Source organism: Haliotis cracherodii, unplaced genomic scaffold (assembly GCF_022045235.1).
Source record: "Haliotis cracherodii isolate W230 unplaced genomic scaffold, xgHalCrac1.p SCAF_5, whole genome shotgun sequence".
In the NCBI taxonomy this organism is placed as follows: domain Eukaryota; kingdom Metazoa; phylum Mollusca; class Gastropoda; order Lepetellida; family Haliotidae; genus Haliotis; species Haliotis cracherodii.
In genome coordinates, this window is record NW_027266308.1 from 49,988,855 (window position 1) to 50,012,643 (window position 23,789).

A 23,789-nucleotide genomic window follows, 5' to 3' on the forward strand; every position below is an offset into this window, starting at 1 on the left:
GGTTCGGGTGGGCTGAAAATAACCCAAACAAATCTCAATAGTAAGAGGGCACCCTCACACACATATACACGTAAACACAAATGTGTATTTAGGGACTGGTAATATATTATAGGGAGGGACAGCAATGGAAACGTTTTACATGTTTAGGAGTGGGGATGAAAAAATGTTACGTGACATAGTGTTTTTTGGTGTACAAACATTGGCTACACTGTATAGTTTTAATGTCGATGTGATATACCCTGTATATGCAAGAGCTCTCCGTGAAGCTCTAGTCATTAGTTTCAAAGGTAAAAGTTCATCTCCTACTCAATGTACTCTGAAACATTAGGTAACATGTTTACAATAGCTGACCCTTAAGATGGCTCGCCGGGGCATGACGTCTCTCGCTCTTCGCATTCAGCCAGCTACCCCTGAAAAGCCAAGCGGCGGGTCGGTTTGTATGGTCTTGGTCACGTGACAGTATGTATCCGCGAATGTGTAATCACAATCTCCCTGACCTGCGAGTGAACGACAGTATATAGGACGGGCCTCAACGCTAATCTACAGTAAACTGAATACATTCAATGTCGACTCTATTGGGTGTCGATCCATTTACAAGCGCCCCGATTTGTGTGGACATCCTCTGAAGATGTTGAAGGTTTGTGAACAGATCTGGGAACATTTGCAGATGACTTAGATCAGACTGTTAACTTGTATATCAACTGCATGATATGGACAATTACGCTTCAATTACACTGGACTTTCTAGCTGAGCAAAATACATCATCCATGTTGGGTATAAACTTTACAGTTCCATATCGCAAATTGAACTGAAACACGTAGTTTGATAAAACATGTCTCAGCAGACGACATTTGTCCGGCGTTCTTAAACAGACGACACAACCCTAGTTTAACACTTGACACTCCATGCGGATTGTACCTATTTGGATATAGGTTGTGCGTTTGAGTCTCTGATGACAACGGGTATATAGTGTTGTGACGGAGCAGACGACATTGCTCTGATTGCAAACATTTGGAATGATACCCACCCAGACGGCACAGAGTCCCGATATGCCAGGGGAGGGCGGACACCCAGACGAGTGGACGACAGACAGCGAGGACACAGAGGTTGTGACCCCTGGCGAGAATGACAGGAACCCCTTGATAGAGGGCCAACACCCCCATACAGCCAACCCCCAGACCAGACAGCTCCTTAAACAGGAGAAGAAAGAAAAGAAGAAAGTCCGAAACAAGAAGGTAAGTTCCCGTATACAAATACATTATCCATACGTTGTAAACATCGTTATTAGCGGGTGATTTTTCATTTAGGAGTAATTAAAAGAGAGGACCTCCCCAAACCATATATTATCTGTAGTTGTAAACATCATGGTGTGCTTATACAAAAGCATTATCCATTAGGTGTAAACATCATTATTAGCGGGTGATTTTTTCATTTAGGAGTAATTAAAAGAGAGGATCTCCCCAAACCATATATCATCTCTAGTTGTAAACATCATGGTGTGCTTATACAAAAGCATTATCCATGAGTTGTAAACATCATTATTAGCGAGTGATTTTTCATTTAGGAGCAATGAAAAGAGAGGACCTCCCCAAACCATATATCATCTCTAGTTGTAATCATCATTATTAGCGAGTGATTTTTCATTTAGGAGCAATGAAAAGAGTAATAGTATACTTTCGCTATAGTGTATATTGCTACGCAATTCAGTTTATGTGATTTAATTAAACTAGCTATACTGTTTATTTCAGAACAATATTTTAGTATTATGTCAATACTTGTGAAGTATGATATATTTCAGTATGATATATCCTTCAAGCAGCATTGAGTACACACTGATATGCGATGCACAAATGAAAAAATACACAACAAATAATTAGGCACGGAAAAGAAACTGTGTACAGATATAACTTTGACATGAAGTCCACTGACATGAACTTTCGTGAAAGTGAGATATATGGGTCTGAATCTACAGAAGTCCAATCTCTGCAGGGATTTGGGGGGTACGGGTGGCCCAGTCGTCTGAGGCCCCGCAATTTGCTGTGCAGAGTTGCGTCCCTTGTGCACACCAGAAACCTATGATCGTGAGTTTGATCAGTGAGTGAGTGAGTATGGTTTTACGCCGCCTTCAGCAATATCACGACGGGAGGCACCAGAAATGAACTTCACACATTATACTCATGTCGAGAATCGAACCCGGGTCTTCGGCGTGACGAGCGAACGCTTTCACGACTAGGCTACCCCACCGCTCCGAGTTCGATCAGCTCCATGCCTGCACCATCTCGGGCCTTCCATCCACACCAAGCTGACACGCCGTGATATAACTGGAACTGTTAAAAGCGGCGTTAAACCCAACTCACTCTCACACGGAGAACAGACGCGGGAACGATCTCCTATATATACAGGACTGGAGACTTTAAGATTTTGGTTATTGGTTTTGTTTCTTGTTTAACGCCGCACTCAGCAACATTCCAGCTCTATGAAGGCGGTCTGTAAATAATGGAGTCTGGACCAGACGATCCAGTGATTGGCATCATTAGGTTAGCATCGATCTACGCAATTGGCATACGATGACATACATCAACCAAGTCAGCGAACCTGACCACCCGAGTCGCCTCCTACGACATGCAAAGTCGCTTTTAACGGCAAGCATGGGTTGCTGAAGACCCCGGATCGGGGAGTTTCAGAGCGTTCCCTGCATGCATACCTGATTCAAACCTCGGTAATGATTATAATTGTGCATCATGCATACAGCACGCATAACGATTCACATGGAATATAGTCAATACAATGTGGTGATTACACCGTATATATGTGATATATATGTGATGTCGTGCATGCCAAAATAATATTCTGCATTATGGCTATTTTCTAAACAAAATTCCAATTTGCAGTATAAAAGATTGGTTTATGCGCTGATACCTTCTCTTGGTGTATTCAAAATTGTCAAATGAATACAAACAGCATGTTTCCTGATAATTAATACAACACACACAAACCGACAACACGAATGGCTAGTATGCAAGCAATATATCCTTGAAATATATTAATTTGCCGAATTAATATATTTTAAGGATATATTGTTAGCAAATGCTGTCCATTTATCATCGATGACACGCATCAACGGATGCACGTAACTGTGGTAAAGGAATGCAATGTGCTTTGTACTTATGTTATTTGACAATTCAAATAAATTCTCCAATACCAATTAATTAATTAATAATACATGTATAGAAAATTGCTGAACATATTTGACAGACCGATACGCATTAGTTTAATGCAACCCCTAAACAGGAAACAGTTTGACATTCGCAGGGTCAACCGTCACACAGATTTCACTAATGAATGACAAGGGTCGAATATTGAACAGTTTCTGTGAACATTGGCAGTTAATAAAATAACTTATATCATGCTGCTGGAACGCACGCATGTATGGCAACAAGGGCGGATCCAGGCTTCACGAACCCAGGGAGTCCATATTTTTGGATAGTTTACCAGTGTAAAATAACTCTATATTGTTCCAATATTTTCTGTAAATATTAGCGTTTTCTGTATGTAGTTGTATCAACCTGTATCAACTATAAAACACCATAATGTTCTAGTACGTTGTAGGTATATTTACAGAACATGATTTAATGCACATCTGTTAATTTCAGATCAGGAAGCGTATTCGCCGAGTGTTCCGCACCAGCTGGAAGTGGTTTCGACGGGGCTGCATCGGTTTGGCTCCAGCAGTGGCGGGAATAGGAACTGCCTTTGGTCCCGTCATCCGGCCGCACGCCAGCACCGCCACCGGCTATTCCGTGTATGGGGGCCGAGCGTAGGATGGGGGACGACATATTGTGCTCTTGTGTATAGGTTGAGAATGACGCTTGAGTGTTGGCGACAATTGGGTTTGGGGTTCAGACATGACCCGGGACTGAGGTCATGTGAAGGTTGAGCCTGGAAGGTGACTGACGCCATGTCGTGTGGCCAAACACAGGACGGGACTGAGGTCATGTGAAGGTTGAGCCTGGAGTGGGACTGACGCCATGTGGTGTGGCCAAACACAGGACGGGACTGAGGTCATGTGATGATCGAGCACAAACTGGGACTGAGACCACGTTAAGTATATGATGCCAGATTGGAAAAAAAGATTGGCTTCTATACATCCATGTGATCAGACCCTTTGCTCTCTTTGCACGCCAGAAACCTGTGATGGCGGGTTCGAATCCCGGTTCGCCCCTATTATGTTTCTAGGTTTGTCAGCACCATACCCATACTCATGGGTTTCACCGAAGTGGTAGACATCTGAGACCTGCATCACTTAAGGCCTCATACATTAAACTGATATGCCGTGATATAACTGGAATACTGTTAAAAGCGGCCAACTCACTCATCCAAAGGAAAGTTAAGCCCCAACACACCCACACACAAGATCATAACTACAAACACGACTGAGGTTGTTCCAATGACTTGACCAAACTTTCGTCAGTGAATATCATACGCGAGCAGGACAGTATGCTTGACATTTGTTCTACAGATCACGTGCAGTACAATCTAAACACGCATGTGCAGGTGCCCCATGATGCTCGCTCGCTACAGTAACGTTTCGTCTGCCGTTGTCCGAACACATTTTATCATATCATAAACAGTTTTATCAACAGTTGCACATGGAATAAGCGAGGTTTGAAAGACACACATGTGAATTTAACAAGGGGATTTTTTACATGGAACAATGATATCTGCGATATCTTGCAGTTAGTCACGATATGAAGCAGGAACGATATCATCAGGGGAACATCCATGTTAGCACATTCATGATCATGGCCGTGTCCGTCATTCATACTGTGGTAGCCCCTACAGTGCGGTCTCGTTAAGGATATCTGGAAGTGCTACAGATTTACAGAGACCATATAATATGGTCTCTGATATTTATAATGAAATAAAACCGTTTTATGTTTTATGCAAGGTCAAATAAATTGAAATTCGATAATGTGAATAAAATGTATGTATGTGTATCTGCAAACGTTGTTATGTCGAATAATTCCATCACAACTGCACCAATATCGCCAACATCCACTGCGTCTACACCAACACCGCCTGCGCCTAACCTATCGGCTCTGTACCAGACTTCTTGCCCAGGCTCCTGTATTTAAATGCCGCCATGACATGGCTGAATTTGATTGATCGAGTATGGTTTCACCAGCTTTTAGCAATATTCCAGCAATATCACAGCGGGTGACACAAGATATTGGCTTCACACATTGTACCCATATCGGTGTCTCGAACCTGGGTCTTCGGGTGACGAGCGAACGCTTTAACCACTAGGCTACCCGACCGCTCCTGATTGGGCTGGAATATTGCTATCAAGGGTGTTCACTTATTCATGGGTTGAATGTGATGAGCCATGCTCATTTCCTTGTGTTCTCAGTGAGCAACATATTTTAATATGGAACACAGATGTCAAGGACACTACACCTCCTGGTTAACTGGCTGAGCAGAATTGTGTCTCTTAGTCGTGCCATAAACCAATGGTCGGGGGTTCGAATTCCAGATTCGCCCCGATTAAGTTTCTAGGTTTGTCAGCACCAATGTGGTAATATGGTCATAGACCTGCATCACTTCCTTCACACACCAAGCTGGCACACAGTGATGCTTTGTTAACATCACACTCCTCAGTATTCCAGCTGTATGATGGCGGTCTGTAAATGAGCCATCTATGCAATAACATGAATCACCTGATGTTACTGAAATACTCTTTCACAAACCATGCACCAGAGCACATGTACCTTTGACAAGTGTAACAGTATCAAAGTATGTGGTCTTCAGTATGGAGTCTGCTACTACTAGCTGTATGTACGACACTGACCCTTGCATCAGAAAACATGTACCTATGACAAGCAAAGTCCAACAGTGCAATGATATCAAAGTGTGTGGTCTTCAGTATGGAGTCTGCTTCTGTGTACAACACTGACTTACCTGGTGACTAAATGACTATTGACAACCATGACTGCCTGCTTCAGTTCAGGTGGTCAAGCATCAGTACCAACATCGTCCCAGTTCATCAAGCGGTGTTCTCTATGCGACTAAGACCATGTGAAGATGCTGGTCAGGGCGACACACTGACATTCTAACGTTACAGGAAGTCCTACACACTAGATCAACGTGTTGATATATGATATCGTGCTGAAATGCCATCTTGTGCAAGAAATGGAATGAGTCAACAGCACACACTTGGATCTTGGATTCCAGATTCCTGTGCACACACAAAAAATATATATAAAGTAAAGGTCAGTTCTACCCCTAACAGACAGCCTGAACATGATGGTCTCTCCTCGAACCATATTACAACTAATATAGCATCCACCAATCCAATAAACAGTGGTGGGAACAAGAATGTTAAGTTTTAGTTTCATTCTTCCAGAGACTTCTGGGATGACATTTATTGTGCAAAGACATGCATTTGGAGAGAATAAGAACATAGTCAAAGGTCAAGATCAAGATAAACATTAAAAAATGGACGAGGGAGAGAGCAGGAGTGTGTTGAGTCGCAATACTAACTACACATATACCAAATTTCATTATTTTTCAAACAAGAAATGACTTAGTAATGGCCATAAATACCATTGGATTCGAACGTCTTGAAGAAATTGGAATTCCATTATTGGTGGGAATAAGCATGTGACGTTTCAGGCAGGACATCAGCTCACCTGACTCAAAGTATACACAAAGAAAAGAGTTAAGCACACCCTAATATATTTCATCATTGTTTGGTCCCAATATTTGTAACAGTCATAAAAGATATAATTACTGGAAGAATTGTTTTCTCGAGATGATGTAATCAATCAGCGTGACAAAAGCTCACGTGCCATGCATGGTGTGCTCGTGTAGCATGCTACCCTCGAGTGTCTCTAAAAGCAGTTTATCCAAACGTTAAAATTACTTTCTTAAGCTCGGTTTTAAACAGATATTCCATGACATTGTGTGACCATGGCACGAAGGCGATTATCAAACGCCACAAGATGGCAAATAATCGGCATGCATAACGCTGGAATGTCTTGTAATGCCACTGGTCGGAATTAGGGTTATCATCACACTGTCGTAAGCCGTTTAGTCCAGAAACATGCCCAGACAGTGATGTACAGATCCGGAAGACCTCCTGTGACGACACATTGCGAAGACAGTGACCTTCTTCGTCTCATACGCCGAGAACCCTTTTTAACAAGTACTCGTCTGAAACAGCTGTGGTTGCCCAATCGTCGTTTCAGCACCAGAACCGCCAGGAACCGGCAGAAGGCAGCAGGACTAAGGGCTAGACGAGTCATAAAAAGTCCCTTGTTGAGAGATCACCACAAAGCTGCTCGTTTAGCATGGTGTATTGCGCGACAGAACTGGAATCTGAGAACTTGGAGACGAATCCATTGGTAAGACGGAAGTTGCTTTCTGCTCTACGTCACTGATGGAAAAACGAGAGTTTGGAGGCACCGGAACACGGCCTACACCCCAGGAACATTAAACCGACTGTTGCATACGGCGGGGGCTCGGTAATGGTTTGGGGGTGTATGTCTCATGATTGCAGGTTGGATTTGGTCACCATAAGAGGCAATTTAACAGGGGCTCAGTACATCCGGGACGTTTTGGGGCCAGTCGTCGTTCCTCAGTTTGACAACCACCCTCTTGCTACTCGACCTCAGTACATGGATGACAATGCCAGGCCTCATCGTTCGCATGCAGTCGTGGATTACATGAGGGCCAATGTAATAACGACTCTACCCTGGCCAGCAATGAGCCCAGCTTTAAACCCCTTGAACATGTTTTGGATATTCTGGGGCGGCGTAAATCGTGTACAGGCACGAGATCCTCCTGTACACGATTTACGCCAGTTGGAAGCAGCATTGCATCAGGAGTTGTTGTTGTTGGATCAACAGATCCAACGTCTGACTGGAGGCATGAGACGTAGGGTAGAAGGCGTCAACCGGACACGTGGCGGTTATACCCGCTACTGATCTGTTTCACTTGTCATGTGACAAGGAACATTTTCACATGAAACATCAAACGTAACTCGTTTACTTAGTCCTGCAGCTCCATACTTTTTTTAGGTATTGTCTAAGGTCAAAAACAGTACCTGTGTTACCATGATGTTTTTGTCACTAAATTTCAACTACAACTCACCAATATCTTCTTTATTTGTTGTCAAATGTTTGTTCTATCAATGACATTGGTATCGCCCAGCTCCTGTGGTCAGTTATCCCATGCCATGATTTTTGCCATTTGTCATGGTTTAATCTTTATGTATATTTCATTTGTGTAAATAAACAAATATACAAATAAACAGAACTATAGAATTAGCTTTCAAATCTTTATTGTGATACCAGTAAACATTGCATAAATGAGACATAGCATACATGGTGGCTGCTAGAGCTCACTGTACACACATTGTAGCAGTGATATGACCCTCACACAGTACATCCCACCCACCCTGTGATGATCTATCCCCTATCAGACTCCCCATCCCTAGAATCTATCTGAAGTTGACGTTTGCTGCACACAGCATCCCCAACAGCACATAAGCCTCCTAAGCCTGATGCTGTAAACCCCTTGCTGTAAATGACAAGAATATCCAACCCCTTGTATAACAACAATATTCCCCCCTACTCCATCCCATAATACCAACACAAACTGGACAGCAAAACTGCACATACTTCATCTACACACATTCACACACTGTATCACATATAACACTTTGGAACAATGCAAATCAGACTTTCTCAGCAGCTCCAATGGTATTGTTGTCCTAGCAGGGAGGGGTAATATCAAATGTACATGCACCTATATGCAAGACCAAAGAGACAAAACAGATCATGCATCAACAAAGTGTCAATGTGTAAATTTGAGATCACCCCTCAATGTAAATAATGATTATCTTTCGGTCAACCATCAAGCAAAACATAATCACAAATCATGTTATTATATTAACATGGTCCCTATTACATAACAAATTCAACCATGATCAAATTTGGTGTTGTTAATGCCAAATGATATGGTCCGGCAGGACATTTTGGACTCACCTGAACACTAATACTGGCAGTGGTAGTTCCATGACAAAATCCTAACTACATAACTTCTCAAACATTCAGTTCTAATCCCATCTAATCCCTTCTAATTACTGTACAATGTTTCTATAACTAACATAACTAACACCTTACATTCAGATCGGCAACTCACCACAAAACTAAAAATGTGTCCTACAAATTTGCAAACAGAGCTCACATAGCAGGGTGCCGTTGTACAAAGCAATCTTAGCGCAAAGGTAATAGTAACTCTCATATCTTTACATAGACATACGACGGCGCAGTGCTAAGGTTGTTTTGTACAATGGCACCCAGGACATTTGATTTGGTGTTACTTCATGGTTATATACTACTCAAAAAATGTTAAGAACCAACCAACCAACCAACCAACACTTATATTACTATAGTAAATCTGTTATGCCATGTCAAATTACCTATAGTAATATGAAGTAACAGGTGGTCCTTAACAGTCATGAGTAAAATATTTGCAAGTTAAAAACAACAACTATTGCTTAATAAAGGCCGACTGTCGCTGCTGATATCACAGACCATGTAGTTGTTGCTTGTTCAAGGACTGTCACTACATGCCCACACAGAGTTACAGAAGTGGACACAAGGACATGCAAGCATGGCTACCTTCATGAGTTTGCAAGGCTGGTAAAATATGTATAGGAAATTCAATGCTTTTTACGTAAAGTGTAAATAACCCTACCTGACATGCTCACAAGCTGGGCAGTGTTTGTCTACCACTGCTACACAGTGATAATCATATACAGTAAAACCTTGTTAACTCAAACCCTTATCATTTGTTTACTGCTTAGACACCATGTTCCTGGCAAAATCTTTAGATTATTTCACCTAGTCAAATTTGGATGAGTCAATATAGTTGATTCCTTCCCTGCATCAAAATACATAGCAACTTATTGACATCAAACTGAAGTATCCATTCTTAAAACAGGTTGGAATATCTCACGCGCAGTGTACATGGTGCAGTCTGCGCCTAACTATTACGAGTCTACTTAACTCAAATTGGCTTTCGGCATGATTTTCAATAGACTTTTGTGTTATCAAATTGGAGAATTATAAATTTTTAAGTTGCTGGGCCAAAGAGACTGTTACAAGACTTGGGCTTTGGACTAGTGGCTAAAGTCACAGACCTATGGAGTTGATTGCAGGGTAACTAGTCAAGACAGGTACATGAAGTTGATATAGTTGTTTCTGATCAACTGATTGAAGCTGAGTTGACGTCAAGTGACAGAGGACCCAGGTCATCAGCGATGACACTTCCATGTGTGAAATATCCACACACATCTCGTCTTAAAACTAAGGACTGAGTTGACAAGGTTTTCACCAAAACATAATCCTGAAGTCCTCTGGGAATTATACATGTTAAATGCAATGCAAGTAAGAAGATTTTGGCATGACAACGTGGGTAACAGTAGTAACAGTTTGGTGTAATGACCAACAGTCTCAGCTAAGCATCAATGTGTTTGTGGACATGACATTGTTATTGCTGAATTTTCTCAATCTCTTCTTGCAAACTCTATCTCTATTCATGGTTAATACAGGAATGTTCATGAACTTGGTGAAAAAAAATGAACAAGCATTAATTTCTAACAATTTCCCAGTAATTTAACACATAGTGAGTGAATGAGTTGAACAGCATTTCAGTTACTGGTATAGCCTGATGATACTTAAAAGCCCTAAGTGATACAGGTCTTAGACGTTTACAACTTTTTTGCAACCTATGAGCACGGCTATGGTGTTGGCAATCCTGGAAACATTATCAGGCCGAACCAGAAATTCGAACCCTCGATCATCGGTTTCTGTCACACCTAAGGGATGCAACTCTGCACAACAAATTGCAGCAAACAAGGACAACTGGGCCACCCGTTCCCCCAATTTAACATACATGTATAACAATATCTAATAAGGGCATTGCATGCACTGAAATAAAAAGAATATTTGTTTCATACAACTAAAGCAATGGCTTCTGTTTATGTTAAAGCAAAAAAAATAAATCACCTACCACTGCGATAATGATACTTATTCACAAAATTGAAAGACGTTCAAGCACAGCTGACAAATAATTAATCAGTCACCATTGTTTAATAGTGGAACAGGAATAACTTCAATGTGAACACAGAAAATGCAAAATCTCAAGCGTGATAAAATGCTGGTTAGTTATTAACTCCAGGATATCCCTGAAACCTTGTTAAACTTCTCCAACCACTATTACAGTACACATGACTACACATGCACGAGGAATGTAACACCACCCATTGCAAGCATAAGAACACATGTGAGCAATCTCCTTGTTCCCTTCAATGTAAACATGACACTAGACCCCATACAGCAATACAGACACAGGAATAGACAAGGTAAATGGGCAGCATTTCACCCAACCTTTAGCCATGTTACAGCTATACACAATGTAAATTACAATTACTGGGCTTCGCTCATTATGCCCTCGAAGGGCTTCACACACCATACTCATACAGGGAATCAAACCCAAGACTGTAAGTGAACACAACTACTGCACTACTCAACATATACATTTAGAATGATCTATAATTGGTGTGCTAGGATATGAATGTTGAGCATGTTGAGTGGGTCCCAGTTAACTTAGACTAAAGACAGTGGTGATTCTTATCCCAGGGGAAGCAGTAGCAACATAAGATTATTGTAGCTGGCACGAGTAATGAGCAATGTGTGTGAATGAAGACCATGTTCCCAGATTGTGGTCAATGGAATGAAGGCAATTGCATTGTTGACACATGAGGACAGTTACTGCTGGCAGTGATGGACACCAGACGGGAATGATGCGAGTCTCGGCCCATTCCGTGTACGGATCAACTGGTCACCATCTTCTTCGGCAAAGTTTTACAAATGTGTTTTGAGGCTCCACAAATCACATACACAAACACTTTTGTCTCATGTGAGGCGACCTGAATGGCCTGAGCTGACAAACATCGTTGACACTGTTTGTCCTGGTGATAAACTCCCAATCCTCCTATACTGGCCTATAGTCAGTCCTCCGTCATCTCAGGCATCAGGTACTCTCTGTTCTCATATGTCCAGAAATCATTCAGGTCTATGAGGATACTTACAACTGTGTCCCCTTTGCCACTGGGAAAATAAAACATGTTGACAATTAGCAATTACTTAATGACTTACATCATTCATGCTGAACTGATACTACAAAGTCATGATAAATATGTTCAAATATGGGCGGTGCCTGTAATAATCCAATGTGGTCCAGACAATTTATGGACGGATATTATGAGAAATAATGCATGCCTTCGGGGTCACTGAGTCACCAATCATGCGAGTCTCGGTTCATTCCCTGTGCTGATCAACTGGTCTGACAACCCGATCCATTTAGTTGCCTCTTACGATCAGCACAGATTTCTAGCGAACTCGGTATTACTACAGAGTAGAAGAATGTAACGAAATCACTTGTGCAACAAAGTTGAGATCAATACTACACCTAGCATACTTTTTGAGTATTGCAACTGTAAAATTGCAGTGCACCAATCAGATGTCCCTTCATCATGTTCATTTACATTCAATCAAGAAGCAGTGGACTTCGTATGTCAACATGCACAACACTGAATAATCAAAACAAAAATAGAATAGAAAAAAAGCTACATTTGTCAATATACATGACATGCCATTGATGTCATTTGAGAAGATTACATTCACTGTTTTTAAGAGTAATGTACAGTATTTTGGATATTCCTGAACATGTTCCATTAATTTTACTGCTGTTAAAAAAGATTACTTGAACAAAAAACAGCAGATTTGTGCCTACCAGTTGATGAGATCTTGTAGAGACAAGGCCAGGGGGTTGGCTGGTTTGACCATGTCGAACACCTCGTCCTTCACATCCTGGAAAGACACAGGTTCCTGGCCATGTAGTTTCATCTGCTCCTGGATCGCCTGAAACACACACACACATGCACTGCAAGTGAGTACTGATAGGTGTTGGAGAGGATACATTCACACATGGAGAGTGAGTGGGAGTGAATTGAGTTTAATGCCGCTTTGAACAGTACTTCAGTTATATCACGGCGTGCAAACTTAATGTGTGAGGAAAGCTCAAAGTGATGCAGGTCTGAGATGTTAACCACTTTGGTGAAACCCAGAAGCATGGGGATGGTCCTGACAAACCTAGCAACATAATTGGGGTGAAGCGGAATTTAAACCAACAATCACAGGTTTCTGCAGTACCCAAGGGATGCAACTCTGCACAGCTAATTGCGGCGCCTCAGACAACTGGGCTGTGCCCTCCACACTATAGGGAGGTACTGGACATGCATGTATTGTAGAGAGGTACTGGGGGTCACTGTAACATACCATGGTCATATGTTTTAAAGTCATGTGTGTCTGGGTTTGAAAGGTTTCATTTGACACCCATGATTCCCCACATCCCCAAAATAGGGATGCACTCTGATGAAATGTGTTGTATCAATCAAACAATACAAAATTAATTACATGAATTCAAAATAAGATTGACCAACTAGTGGTTTGAATGTTACATGTTCTTGCATGGAACCCTAAGGGATCAAAGGATGAAGAACATTGGTTACAGCTCTTGCTTAGCCTATCAAGCCCTTCAACATCCTACACATGGTAAGGTGATATGAATCAAGACCTACCCTGAAGAAATAGTTGAGAGAGAAGACATTAAGATTGCTCCTATGTTGCACATCAAGAATCCGGAAGAGGTAACGTAGAGCTTGAGGTTCTCGTCTGTTCTCCATGGCCAGCACAAAGTCCAGATATGTCTTGTAGTCCATCTCTCCCTCGTACGTCAAACACTCCTGGAACACCCGATCGAGAAACACGTCTGTCAGGGTCCCTGTACCGTACCTAGATATAACAAAATCAGACAGGGTTTATAGGTCTTGTATACTGCTGCTATATTATATAGGTCTTATATGATCATGCTCCCCTGGAAGTTACGAGTCGAGTGACTATATTGAGGCTATATTTACCAGCATGTTACCAGCACAAACTGAAAGAAAAAATATGTGAAGATGTAGTGTTTAATACACTACTGACCAAGTTCACTGCTAAATAGCAACTAGTGCTGACGATTATTACCTAGATGGTAACCATGTGATCAAAACTCAATGTTTATTGCAAGCAAAAGGGATATTTCTTCAAAAGTTCACTTTGCAATTTTTGTCACTACTGTTAGTAATATTCCTCATTGCGGAATGGTTGTTTTCACTTTGTGAGAATTAGCACACATGCTGCTATCTTTGTTAATTAATCATCACAATGTTCATCACTATTTCAAGTGGCGAGGACAATAGTACATAATCCACACAGACCTCCATAAAAACACAAGAAACACCAAGCATTAATACATCTCTATCATGTAGGTACATGCTTGGGGAATAGAGATTATATTGTAATTCTTTAACCACTGTTTTAATATTGAAAGTATCCACGATACTTTCAATACTGGCACAATGGTTAAAGGATTGCAGCACTGAAAAGACAAAATCAAGTTAGAGTATGACTAGAATACATTTGCTGCCAACTCACCTCGCTAGTTCTTCCTTGCTGAGCATCCCGTTCCTGTCCTTGTCCAGGTTGAGATACTGTCCATAGACTCGCAGTGCTGATGGCGCAGAGAACCAGTTGGATTCTTGCATGTCTTTGGACAAGTCCTCGTCTCGCAACTGTTAGAACAGGAACAACTACAACTCATATCTGTCACTGTACAACAGCAAACATCACAGATTAACAGGTGAGGTGAAATGGGATTTAACGATGCATCAAACATTATTGCACTTACATAGCGGCGTGCATGCACGTGTGGCTGCTTGTACTAGTCCGGACTGAAGCCTTTTTATAAATTATAATGCTTATAGTATACTGACTCCAAGCCGACCAGTCCTTGTTTTAGCCCCTTCAAACCAAGCGCCAGACAGGGTAACAACAAGTACCATCTTTCAACGTCTGTTGGTATGACGCGGTCTGGGATCAAACCCCGGATCTTCTACTCTCCGTGTGGTTGTTCTACCACTAGACCACGGTGCCGGGCTCACAGATTAACAAAAAAATTCAATGCATTTATCTAAGTTTCAATCAAGACTTCAGTTAACACCAAAACATAAAATGCCACGACACTGTAGCTCACATAAATAAGTAGTCAACAGCTGAACATGTCTTAAATGTCAACAAAGACAGCAACTACCAAAATATCATGTCAGCAAATGTTTACAGCATACTGATGACTTAATAAAAATCCTAACGACATGTACAAAATAAATCATTGATAGGAACAAGCATGTGAAGATTGAGATGTATTGGTGCGGTGGTTTCAGAAGGGAAGATTTACTATGGATGATGGATGTTCTTTTTCGCATTTTCCAATATGGCTGCCATATGCCTTGAACAAGCTTGAGCCATGATTAGCATATCAGACTGTAATATATTGGGGGAATAAACAAATCAACAGTATAATCAATATCATCTTTTCATGCTTACCTCCAACAGATCATCTAAGAAACTGCACGCTAGTATATCTTGTATTTTGATTTTGCCAGTTCGCAGAGGGTCCAGGAAAAAGAAGAATTTTCTCACAGCTGTACAGACATAGAATGAGTAGAAAGACTTCTCCAGGCCATTCAGCTGAAAGAGATCAGAGACCATGGTGAATACAATACCATGACATGTCATACAGCAAACAACTTATTCCAAGGCTAGTCATGGAAGAAAACCAAACAAATTAACACATACACACCAGGACAAGTGAGTTTGTGCTAATTTGACCAATAGACCATAAATATCATAGCAGCCATCAACAACATACTAAACACATTTTATTAATTTAAGGAGGAATCAGATGACCTAACACAGGCTCCCTTCCGCTTCTCCCAGCACAACAGATCAATACAAGTAATCTCGTAAGAATTATCTCCCTTACCTGTGGCAGTGTTGGTATCAGTTCCAAGATATAGTTTTCTAAATCCTGAAAAACAAAACCACATCTTATAAGCAAAAGCATGGTATGAATATTTATTAATTCCCTGTACCAGGACAGTCAGAAGAGATATCTGCAGAATAATGGAACCTGTATACAGGGGTTTCATTTGTTTGTTTGTTGTGTAACGCTGCATTCAGCAATATTCCAGCTATATGACGGCGGTCTGTAAATAGCTGAATCTGGACCAGACACTCCAGTGATTAACATCATGAGCATCAATCACGCAATTGGGATACGATGACATGCATCAACCAAGTGAGCAAACTGATCCCGTTAGTCACCTCTTACGACAAACATAGTCGCCTTTTACAGCAAGCATAGGTTCCTGAAGACCCCTGGGCATACAGGGGTTCCAGTAAGTACATCCAGTGTCAGAATGTGGTGAACATACCGACTCCTTCAGATATCCCTGGCCAGCCACATCGTAGAGTGAGAGTCCTATCCGAGTCTGGTGGAGCCACACCTTCCTCATCACATAGTTGAAGAACTGCATGATGGAGATCCGCCCGAATGGATCAGACTGGAGCAGCTTGCTGAATACAGTTGCATGAAAAAATGGTCTGAAACAGAAACAAATATAACTCATGACACAGCTATGAAGCAGGTATTTAGCTGGAGACGCAAAGCAAAAGGGCATTACAACTATTTTGACAGATAATCTTTTTCATAATCATCATGATCATTAGTTCGAACAACACCTGAGATTTGTATTCAGAAACAAACTGACATCGACCTAAAAATGTTAAATGTATCTATATCAAGAATATGATCGCCTGAAGATATTGGATGGAAATATGGGATGCTCAGTCTAATAATCACTATAGAAATGAAACCATCTGTTTCCCATATCTTGTCCATCCTCCAAGTATTATTGTAGTCTTACTTGCACTTTAGTCCTGCCTCCTTCCCGACCAGTAGGAAGTCCTCATAGCTGATCATCTGTTCCTCGCCCAGCAGTGGTGGGGTGTGGTGCTTGTCCAGGAGGAACCACAGTTTCTGTACACAACAACATAGGTACTTCATTCATAATTCATATTCATAGCAAACCCAAACAATGTTAGGGATAAAAACATTTGTGTTTGTATGTTCTGGTTGGCTTTCAAAATTAGGGTCAGTCTTTACCATGTTAAAGCTATTTTGGTGGGCTATCTGCTCATGTTCAGTGATGGGGAAATACTGAGGACAACGGCATAAAGAAACCCATGAGAATTGAGACTGTTAATACGAACCTGTAGCTCATCATTGTCCAGTAACTCCCTGCTTCTCCGTTGTAGAAACACAGCCCTAAAAAGTAAATATGTTGTTCATTGATATTAAAAGTGTGGAATTAAGTAATGTTTGTTCCTTGAATACCCCTTGGACATCCATTTTCATATGTTCCACCTCTATTCCTTTGGACACCCATGTCTATATGTTCCATCCGTATCCCTGGGATACCCATGTCTACATGTTCCACCCCTACCCCCAGGACACCCATGTCTACATGTTCCACCCCTACCCCCAGGACACCCATGTCTACATGTTCCACCCCTACCCCCAGGACACCAATGTCTACATGTTCCATCCATATCCCTGGGATACCCATGTCTACATGTTCCACCCCTACCCCCAGGACACCCATGTCTGTATGTTCCATCCGTATCCCTGGGACACCCATGTCTAAATGTTCCACCCCTACCTCTGGGACACCCATGTCTAAATGTTCCACCCCTACCCCCAGGACACCCATGTCTATATGTTCCACCCCTACCTCCAGGACACCCATGTCTACATGTTCCACCCCTACCTCCAGGACACCCATGTCTACATGTTCCACCCCTACCCCCAGGACACCCATGTCTACATGTTCCACCCCTACCTCCAGGACACCCATGTCTATATGTTCCACCCCTACCCCTGCGACACCCATGTCTATATGTTCCACCCCTACCCCTGCGACATCCATGTCTGAATGTTCCACCCCTACCTCTGCGACACCCATGTCTATATGTTCCACCCCTACCTCTGGGACACCCATGTCTGTATGTTCCACCCCTACCTCTGGGACACCCATGTCTGAATGTTCCACCCCTACCTCTGGGACACCCATGTCTATATGTTCCACCCCTACCTCTGGGACACCCATGTCTGTATGTTCCACCCCTACCTCTGGGACACCCATGTCTGAATGTTCGACCCCTACCTCTGGGACACCCATGTCTATATGTTCCACCCCTACCTCTGGGACACCCATGTCTATATGTTCCACCCCTACCTCTGCGACACCCATGTCTGTATGTTCCACCCCTACCCCTGGGACACCCAGGTCTGTATGTTCCACCCCTACCTCTGGGACACCCAGGTCTGTATGTTCCACCCCTACCCCTGCGACACCCATGTCTATATGTTTCACTCCTACCCCCAGGACACCCATGTCTATATCTTCCACTGCTACCTCCAGCGACACCCATGTCTATATATTCCACACCTACCCCCAGGACACCAATGTATACATGTTCCACCCATATCCCCAGGACAACCATGTCTGAATGTTCCACCCCTACCCCCAGGACACCCATGTCTACATGATCCACCCCTACCCCCAGGACACCAACGTCTGAATGTTCCAGGACAACCATGTCTTTATGATCCACCCATACCCCCAAGACACCCATGTCTGTATGTTCCACCCCTACCTCTTGGGCACCCATGTCTGTATGTTCCACCCCTACCTCTGCGACACCCATGTCTATATGTTGTACCCATACCACCATCACACCCATGTCTGAATGTTCCATGCATATCCACAGGACACCCATGTCTATATATTCCACCCCTACCCATGTCTACATGTTCCACCCCTACCCCCAGGACACCCATGTCTACATGTTACACCCCTACCCCCAGGTCTACATATTCCATCACTACTCCCAGGACACCAATGTCTGTATCTTCCACCACTACCCCCAGGACACCAATGTCTGAATATTCAATCCATATCCACAGGACACCAATGTTGATAATATGTTCCACCCCTACCCACGGGACACCCATGTCTGAATGTTCCATCCATATCCACAGGACACCCATGTCTACATATTCCATCACTACCCCCAGGACACCAATGTCTGAATATTCAATCCATATCCACAGTACACCAACGTTGATTATATGTTCCACCCCTACCCACGGGACACCCATGTCTATATATTCCACCCCTACCCATGGGACACCCATGTCTACGTGTTCCACCCCTACCTCCAGGACAACCTATTTGTTCTACATCTAAGGATATTTAACACAATTGCTATTGCTGCAATTTACCTTGATTCTTCTCTTAGTTTCAACAACAGGGGCTCATCTTCAGAGGGCAACTGAAAAGGAAGATGAAGTGTTAATGTTTACCATCATAATACTATTAACAGTCACGATCAAGTTTATAAGCATACATATCTAATACATGTCACATGACTGTCAAAGCATCATATTCGCTTCATGTTCACTATGCCTTACCTTAGAACTGTTTTCAAATACCTTTATCATAATTTACAATTTGTTTCCTTAAATTAACTATTTGTGGGTGTCAACCTTGGTACCATTTTGTTTTCAGGTCTCATCTGAAATATCCTTCCAGACGTTGAACAACATTATTCAATGGCAGGCAAGAAAATATATATACAGCAATCTACAGATGGCCTGCAACATATTTTTACTTAGGCAAACATTGGGGAAAAAATATGGGAACTTTCCTTCTAACAGACTTCTGTATCATGTGTATTATAGAAAATACTGTAACATGGGAAAGATATCATGAACCATATGAATACTTTACCTTAACATACAGGCTTGGGACATTTCTGTAATTTTCACCAAGTCCCTTCCATTCTTTGTACAGTTTGGTGAACTCTTCTACCTCTTCATTGTTATCTTTAGGAATGGTTCGAACTACAACAAAAAGGCATCAATTTTACTTTCATCTAATACTTATTTTTTGACATTTCTAATTATCTACAAATATGAAGGATATTCAAGAAATGAGTTCATCTTTCAGGAGTCTGTTATGAGATCAATATTATTACACAAAAAGACAAACATATTTTTAAAAATTTAAAACACATCAGTATTTGCTTTTTTCTAATGTCCATGTTGTTGATGATCTGATGATGGAAACAGAATCTTATTATCATTTTTACTGAAAACATTCAAGTCATTATCATATTCATAAAAATGAACAATGTTAACATTGTTGTATTCATTTATGAGTGAATGTTAAACAATATCAATATCATAAGCCTTAGAGTGCTGGGAACCAACTGTAACCTGTGTCTTCATGGGGTCTTGTAGTCATGTTTTTGCCAATTATCATTACTGGGGCATAACAAATTTCAAGAAACAATTGAATACAGAATGGAGATTTATGTTTATTTTATGAGTGGTAATCCAAAGGACATGGAAACAGCTCAAAGAAACAAAACAAATATTCTTGTATTATGGGTTTTCTGACACTTAAAAAGTACAGTTTTCTTACAAATTATATGAATAACTGTATTACATGTCACTCACTTATCATGCTTATAAAAGACCATCTTAAAAACAAGCCATCTTCCTGGTATTTACAATGTCTGTGACGCAACACCCCTCGTGATAAAGTGAGTAATCAAAATAAACATGACTGTCAAAAAACATATGATGCACGAAAATATATGATTTGATGATAAATAAATCTCTTCTTGACTGTTTGGTTACAATAGTTAAACTTAGGGGTAGCCTAGAATTATTGATAACTGAACCCATGTCACACAAGTGCCTCATCTGCTGCACACAGCTCCCTGATGCAACTCAGATCATCAACCATCTCCCTTCTGGTTCTTCCTCGATAATAGTTATATATATAAACTTTTGCTGCAGTTATTGATGAATACCAAGAAATAAAAGTAGAAAAACGTCATTAATATTTGATTTCATAAGCTGCAATTCGCATTTGTTAACACAGGGACGTTAAACTTAAATTTAACGAAATGGATACGCTATGAAAAACTGCTATTGTTACACTTTCATTTGAGGCAAATATTAGTGTTAGTTCACTTTCAAATAAAAACAACACCCTTCGTGACAGATACAACGATAGCATGCCTGCACATATATGCATGATATTTAGGTTGAAAACAAAGCACCGTACCACGTTTAGCACTTAAGAATTTTCGCAGCGTGTTAGACCAGTCCATGTCATGCATTTTATGAAACTTAGTCAGTGTCATTACTGACACATGGAGCTGTACTCGTATTTTTTTTCACCATCCGGTGTCAATGTTTTGAGTCAATCCTCCATCTTTGAAATTTTCTGATCCCGCTCGAACACGATTGGTCAAATGAGTAAGAAGGACACCTAGCGGCAACTCCTGACGGCAAAGGTAGATAAGCTCAGTTGGAGTACAAATTTACATGTCATGACTTGATGAGACAATGGCACGCAAAACAAAATAAAGAATCTCTCCAGTGTCGTGTTTAATCAAAATCGATGTTCAGACTGTTTATCATACATATCTACACATGTTCTATCTATATTAAACATATAGTATAAAGCATAAAAAATAAAACGCGTGGCAAAGTGTGCACCTATATGTTATCAATATATAAATTAGACACAATTTATAGATAACCAATTCTTTATTTACTGTAATAAACATGTTTCGGTATAGATCCTTTTACCGTTGTCAAGCATTGAAACTGTTATCCATAAACTGTGTCTACTTTGTCATCCGCCAACTTCTAAGAAATGCCTATATCAATATATATTAGTCGTGAAATAAAACATGTAGGCCTAAACATGTCTGTGGATTGTAAACGTACCAACTTTACAAATTTTCATGTAACAAGTATAGCCTGTAAGCCCGAAACTCTACTTTTACAAGAGGACTTGAATCTGTCCAAACAATATACCCTTTAGTCAATAAACAATGTGAAAAAGTTGTTCGTATTTTCCGACGAATGTCTAACACTGACAAATATTAGAGTTTGTCACCCTGATAAATAAATATAAGACCGTTTACCTTGGTTACGTATTGATGAGAAACGAAATGAGAAGTGAAAATGTACTAAGATGAACATAATTCAAATATTTAAAAAAAAGTCCTACAGCCGTGTTTCCGTGGCAGCGTTCTGAGTTAAATGAACCAATGAACATGGTAGCAAGCTGAGGTATAAGCACATATACTGATATTCAAGGTTGTCCGATTATTATTTCTCTGAAATATCACTGACATCCCGTGAGGATTCTGGGACGGAATTGGATCCCATGCAGTAACCTGTGATTGTCGTAGGAAGGGACTGAAATGTATGGGGTGATCATGCTAGGTGACTTGGTTGATTGCTCGCCATCCTACCCCGACGACAGGGGGCGTTGTTCCTAACATGAACCACTAGCTTGTGTGGACTGGACTATTATTTAGAGACCGCCGAGATATTAATTACATACTGCTGACTAGCATAAAATAACCCCTCAGTCAATTATTAATGCAGGGTCAGCACCTGAGCTACATCACGACGACAAATAAGTAATCTTGTTTGGGACTGGCAAACGAGTTGTTGACAGCAGGAGCAAGGAGCAACGCCGTCTGGATACGATGACACACAGTTAAGCGCTACGACTATTGTAAGCCTATGTTAAAGTATGGGAGTTAAGATCATTTTAGCGCTAAGATTGCTTTGTGCAAGTGGGCCCTGTGTCACACATTGTAACCAGTACCAAGGACCCAATCATTATAAATTACCTGTAGGACCCCCTGAAGAAAGAGGCGACTAACGGGGTCGGAGGCTCGCTGACTTAGTTGATGCATGTCATCGTGTCCCAATGGTGTAGATCGGTGCTCATGTACATATATAGTATATGCTCTCTGCCCCATAGCATTCATTCACCTGCAATGGATGGATTAAGCATATACTCGGAAACGTTGTGTTCCTCATAATAAAGAAGTTGACATCCATAAATTCTCTTCCGGATGTTCATGATGTCAATCAGTGGATTTTCTGGTCCATTATTTACAGACCGCCGCCAAAGAGCTGGAATATTGCTGAGTGCGGCGTTAAACAACAAAGAAACAATCTTAACATAATTTTACACTAAATGAGTTAATGGGGACCATGCTGCCCTGGAACTACAAATGTTTTCTTGTTCAAGCGTACTTGTATTACTCCGAGGTGGGCGGGTATTTATTTGTACTATTTTATTGCAAAGAGAGTGATGAAACTCCACGGTCACTCAAAGGTTCAGGGGCGGTGGGGTGTGGTTAAAGCGAAGTGTGTGGTTGTGTGGGGGTGGGATGTGGATAAAGCGAAGTGTGTGGTTGTGTGTGGGTGGGGTGTGGTTAAAGCGAAGTGTGTGGTTGTGTGGGGGTGGGATGTGGATAAAGCGAAGTGTGTGGTTGTGTGGGGGTGGGATGTGGGTAAAGCGAAGTGTTTGGTTGTGTGTGGGTGGGATGTGGATAAAGCGAAGTGTGTGGTTGTGTGGGTCTGGGATGTGGATAAAGCGAAGTGTGTGGTTGTGTGGGGGTGGGATGTGGATAAAGCGAAGTGTTTGGTTGTGTGTGGGTGGGATGTGGATAAAGCGAAGTGTGTGGTTGTGTGGGGGTGGGGTGTGGATAAAGCGAAGTGTGTGGTTGTGTGGGTGTGGGGTGTGGATAAAGCGAAGTGTGTGGTTGTGTGTGGGTGGGATGTGGATAAAGCGAAGTGTGTGGTTGTGTGGGTGTGGGGTGTGG

At 41.6% G+C, this 23,789-nt stretch overlaps 2 protein-coding genes across 2 annotated transcripts; one reads left to right on the top strand and one right to left on the bottom strand.

The window, feature by feature from the left end:
• Window positions 1–466: 466 nt before the first annotated feature.
• Window positions 467–4,408, top strand: LOC139443211 (uncharacterized). The gene is made up of 2 exons (XM_071224183.1): window positions 467–1,235; window positions 3,654–4,408. Exons 1-2 carry the CDS (start codon window positions 1,017–1,019, stop codon window positions 3,819–3,821), a joined length of 387 nt encoding a protein of 128 aa, XP_071080284.1. The 5' UTR covers window positions 467–1,016; the 3' UTR covers window positions 3,822–4,408.
• Window positions 4,409–8,338: 3,930 nt separating this feature from the next.
• LOC139443010 (serine/threonine-protein phosphatase 2A regulatory subunit B'' subunit gamma-like) lies at window positions 8,339–21,373 on the bottom strand. Its single transcript, XM_071223934.1, has 12 exons — window positions 21,215–21,373; window positions 19,868–19,980; window positions 19,360–19,409; window positions 17,286–17,340; window positions 16,940–17,052; window positions 16,448–16,616; window positions 15,997–16,041; window positions 15,558–15,701; window positions 14,610–14,746; window positions 13,712–13,925; window positions 12,865–12,992; window positions 8,339–12,179 (listed from the first exon to the last, which is right to left on the bottom strand). Exons 1-12 carry the CDS (start codon window positions 21,291–21,293, stop codon window positions 12,080–12,082), a joined length of 1,347 nt encoding a protein of 448 aa, XP_071080035.1. The 5' UTR covers window positions 21,294–21,373; the 3' UTR covers window positions 8,339–12,079.
• Between the last annotated feature and the right edge of the window lie 2,416 nt (window positions 21,374–23,789).

Excerpts from the sequence above, each read along its gene's own strand:
- LOC139443010 (XM_071223934.1), bottom strand. The coding sequence starts at position 21,293 with ATGACACTGACTAAGTTTCATAAAATGCATGACATGGACTGGTCTAAC. Across the intron at positions 13,926-14,609 it reads AGCAAGGAAGAACTAGCGAG|GTACGGTACAGGGACCCTGA; the intron begins GTGAGTTGGCAG and ends TGTTATATCTAG. Across the intron at positions 12,180-12,864 it reads CTACAAGATCTCATCAACTG|TGGCAAAGGGGACACAGTTG; the intron begins GTAGGCACAAAT and ends TTATTTTCCCAG.
- LOC139443211 (XM_071224183.1), top strand. The coding sequence starts at position 1,017 with ATGATACCCACCCAGACGGCACAGAGTCCCGATATGCCAGGGGAGGGC. Across the intron at positions 1,236-3,653 it reads AGAAAGTCCGAAACAAGAAG|ATCAGGAAGCGTATTCGCCG; the intron begins GTAAGTTCCCGT and ends TGTTAATTTCAG.